This window comes from Lactuca virosa, chromosome 7 (assembly GCF_052849685.1).
Source record: "Lactuca virosa cultivar CGN04683 chromosome 7, Lactuca_virosa_CGN04683_v6, whole genome shotgun sequence".
NCBI classification, from domain to species: Eukaryota; Viridiplantae; Streptophyta; class Magnoliopsida; order Asterales; family Asteraceae; genus Lactuca; species Lactuca virosa.
The window spans coordinates 154,986,886-154,990,146 of NC_136432.1; the positions used below are offsets into that span (position 1 = coordinate 154,986,886).

A 3,261-nucleotide genomic window follows, 5' to 3' on the forward strand; every position below is an offset into this window, starting at 1 on the left:
TCTTTCAAATATTAGAGTCTACTTTTTGTTAATTGCACACAGCCTCATAAATCTTGTGGTCGGCCATGATAATACGCGATTGTAAGTGCTAAATATCGACTATGATGCCACGTTTTATATATCCAAAATATCAAACAACAAAACGATTAAAAAGTGTAAGTTGATTATTCTATAAATAAACTTAAAAAATACTAAAAAATAATATAAATTACATTTCACCATCCTAGCAACGGTAGAGAAACACAACATGTTTTGTTTCCACCACTCGAGGATGTGAAACTTTTTAGTGTAAGGAACATTGGGCTCATTCAAACAACATTTTAACTTAGTATCCACTGAAATCAGGGTGGTTTCATCAACGTTTAGGATATCACCCAAAAAGTCACTATCATCATCATCATAAGAAACTACTTCGTAATATGACTACTTGATCAATTTCTTGATTACTTGTTTCCCATGTCTACGCTATATTTCTATTTATGAAACTTTAGATTGCTTTTAGGAACCTTTATTTGCTACAACATCTAACTTACATAATGCATGGGCCGAGTTAGTATATATATATATATATATATATATATATATATATATATATATATATATATATATATATATATATATATATATATATATATATATAACAACCAAATAAATTAAAAAAACTAGAAAGGAGCTAGAAAATTACAAAAAGTTTAAAGGAGTAGTTAACCAACTAACCCAAGATAAATAACATTTACGATTCCTATTAGAAAACCATAAAAAAGAAAAATCTTTAATGGAGTCAACGATATCACTTTTCCGCATCTTCCCCGCTTGAAACACCATATTATTCATGTATTTCCAAATGTACCAAACAATAGTATAGAAAATCGCTCCACAACATCTTTCTTTTTTGAATTGATAGGAAATTTATCCAATATGGAAAACATAACTTCAACAGATTCAAACTCGAGTCGATCCAATTCCAACCAATGAAATATTTCATTCCAAATTCTAGCTGCCACCTCACACTTAACGAAAAGATGATCAAGTTGCTCGACATGTAAATCACAAATCGGGCATAAAATCGAAGGTACATCAATTCCTCTATTCGCCAAATTAAAACGAGTAGGAATTCTATTCAATGAAACTCTCCATCGAAGAATATTTACCTTTCTAGGCACAGAAGGATTCCACCTGGTTTCCGGTTGTATAGAAGGAAGAATTATATCATCGATCCATCTTCTAGGATCTCCAACCGTAAAAATCCTTTTTTCCCTAATCTCCTACCACAAAAAATTACGTTTATCAATCAAAACAACTCCATGAAGACATTCCATCAAATCTGAAAACTATTAAAACTCAACACCTCTTTGAATTTCATGGCACCAATCCCAATTCCAGTCGCCATTACATTTTCTATTAGCAACAGAGCAATCTTTATTAAGATCTAACTCAAACAACCTTGGAAATCTAGTAGCCATTATCTCACCATGCCGTATATCTTTCCAAAAGTTAGTCAAAGCACAATTCCCAACTTTCTTATACATCACAAATTCTAAATCCACACCACGAGAATGAAGTTTAGAATAGGATGCAAGAATACGAGCCCAAGGTGCCGCCCCCAGGTAACCAACTGGATCAAGACCACCATTCTCACCATATAACTCCTTGTCAAATTTAACCCAAAGAAATTGCTATAATGTAAAAATATCCAATGCCATTTCTAAAGAAGCGCAAAATTAAACGCCACCAAACTTCCAATCTCAAGACCACCATTCTTTTTTACTTGCAAGCACCATCTCCCATTGAACCCACGACATTTTGTGGTTTTTATCTGCTCCTCCCCCAAAAAAATTTGCACATAGAGATTCCAACTTCTTAGCAACAGAAACTGGCATAAGGAACAATGACATGAAATATATACCTAACGATCCCAATACCGACTTTATCAACACCGATCTTCCACCAATAGATAGAGTAGCAGTCTTCCAATTTGATAACCTTTTCTGAAATCTATCTATAACCACCTTCCAAGCCACCACCCTAGATATATTTTGGCCCACAGGGAGTCCTAAATAAATGAAAGGCAATTTACCTGGATGACACCCTACAACCAAAGCAAAATCTTCGACTTCCTCAAACAAAGTGCAAACCCCATAAAGATTAGACTTATACAAATTAATTATTAATCCTAAAACCAGGAAAAAACAATGAAGAACTCGAACTATGTTAGTAATATTCAATGGAATCCAATCACCAAGAATGATCACATCATCCGCATAAAAAAGATGTGAAATTCTCATATCTCTATTTCCAACTTGAACTCCTTTAAAAAGATGATTTGCTTTAGCATCTTCAGTAGCGACGTGAAGTCATTCCATGACAAGAATAAACAAGAACGGAGATAAGAGATCACCTTGTCTCAACCCCCTAAATAATTGGAATTCCTCCGTAGGGCTACCATTAAGAAGAACCGAAGATCTCGCTGTCATCAAATAAGCTTGGGTCCAAGATCTACTTAGAACCAAAATACATAAACTGCATTATGCGATCAAGAAAGGACCAATTAACTGTATCATAAGCTTTTTCAAAATCAATCTTCAATAACATAATTTTCTTTCTTTTTCTCTTATACCATTCGACAACTTCGTTCACTATAAGTGGTGTATCCAAAATCTGACAATTTTTCACAAAAGCTAATTGCTCATGACTGACAATACTATCAATAACAATAACCAATCGCAGTGTTAGAATTTTTGAAATGATCTTATATTGGATTCCAGTTAGACTGATAGGATGGAAATCATTAACACCCACCGGACTATCAATTTTTGGAATCAACGTAATAAAAGAAGAGTTACACCCCGAAGAAATTTTAGAATGTAAAACAAAATCACTTACAAAGGCGAGAATATCATTCTTTAACAGATCCCAATACTCTTTAATGAACGAAAAAGAGAACCCATCCGGACCAGGTACTTTTTCATTACCACAAGACCAAACAACAATTTTGATCTCTTCCAACATAATCATACTCTCAATACCGGTAAATTCCATTTATGTAAGGGATGAAAACCGTGGACTCCTCCTTTCAATATCAATAAACGGAGCTTGTTTGAATTTTTCACAAAAATACGTAAAAAATGTTTTTAACTTTCATAGGATTAGTAACCCACTCTCCTTCATCTTTTACACCCCTTATCGCCATAAGTCTTTTTTTTTTTTTAATAATCCCATGAAAATATTTACTATTTTCTTCTCCTTCTATAGACCATTTAG

At 33.4% G+C, this 3,261-nt stretch overlaps 1 protein-coding gene across 1 annotated transcript; it reads right to left on the minus strand.

Moving 5' to 3' along the window:
- Positions 1-830: 830 nt before the first annotated feature.
- On the minus strand, positions 831-3,039 carry LOC145127255 (uncharacterized). The gene is made up of 4 exons (XM_079062476.1): positions 2,508-3,039; positions 1,779-2,173; positions 1,347-1,676; positions 831-1,265 (listed from the first exon to the last, which is right to left on the minus strand). The coding sequence occupies exons 1-4, from the start codon at positions 3,037-3,039 to the stop codon at positions 831-833; spliced, it is 1,692 nt and encodes a 563-aa protein (XP_078918602.1).
- Positions 3,040-3,261: the final 222 nt, after the last annotated feature.

Bases quoted from the DNA above. Each gene is read 5' to 3' on its own strand.
- LOC145127255 (XM_079062476.1), bottom strand. From the start codon at position 3,039: ATGGAATTTACCGGTATTGAGAGTATGATTATGTTGGAAGAGATCAAA. The intron at 1,677-1,778 runs GTGCTTGCAAGT...TTTACATTATAG, and splicing joins CGTGGGTTCAATGGGAGATG to CAATTTCTTTGGGTTAAATT. The intron at 1,266-1,346 runs GTTGAGTTTTAA...TTTTTGTGGTAG, and splicing joins GCCATGAAATTCAAAGAGGT to GAGATTAGGGAAAAAAGGAT.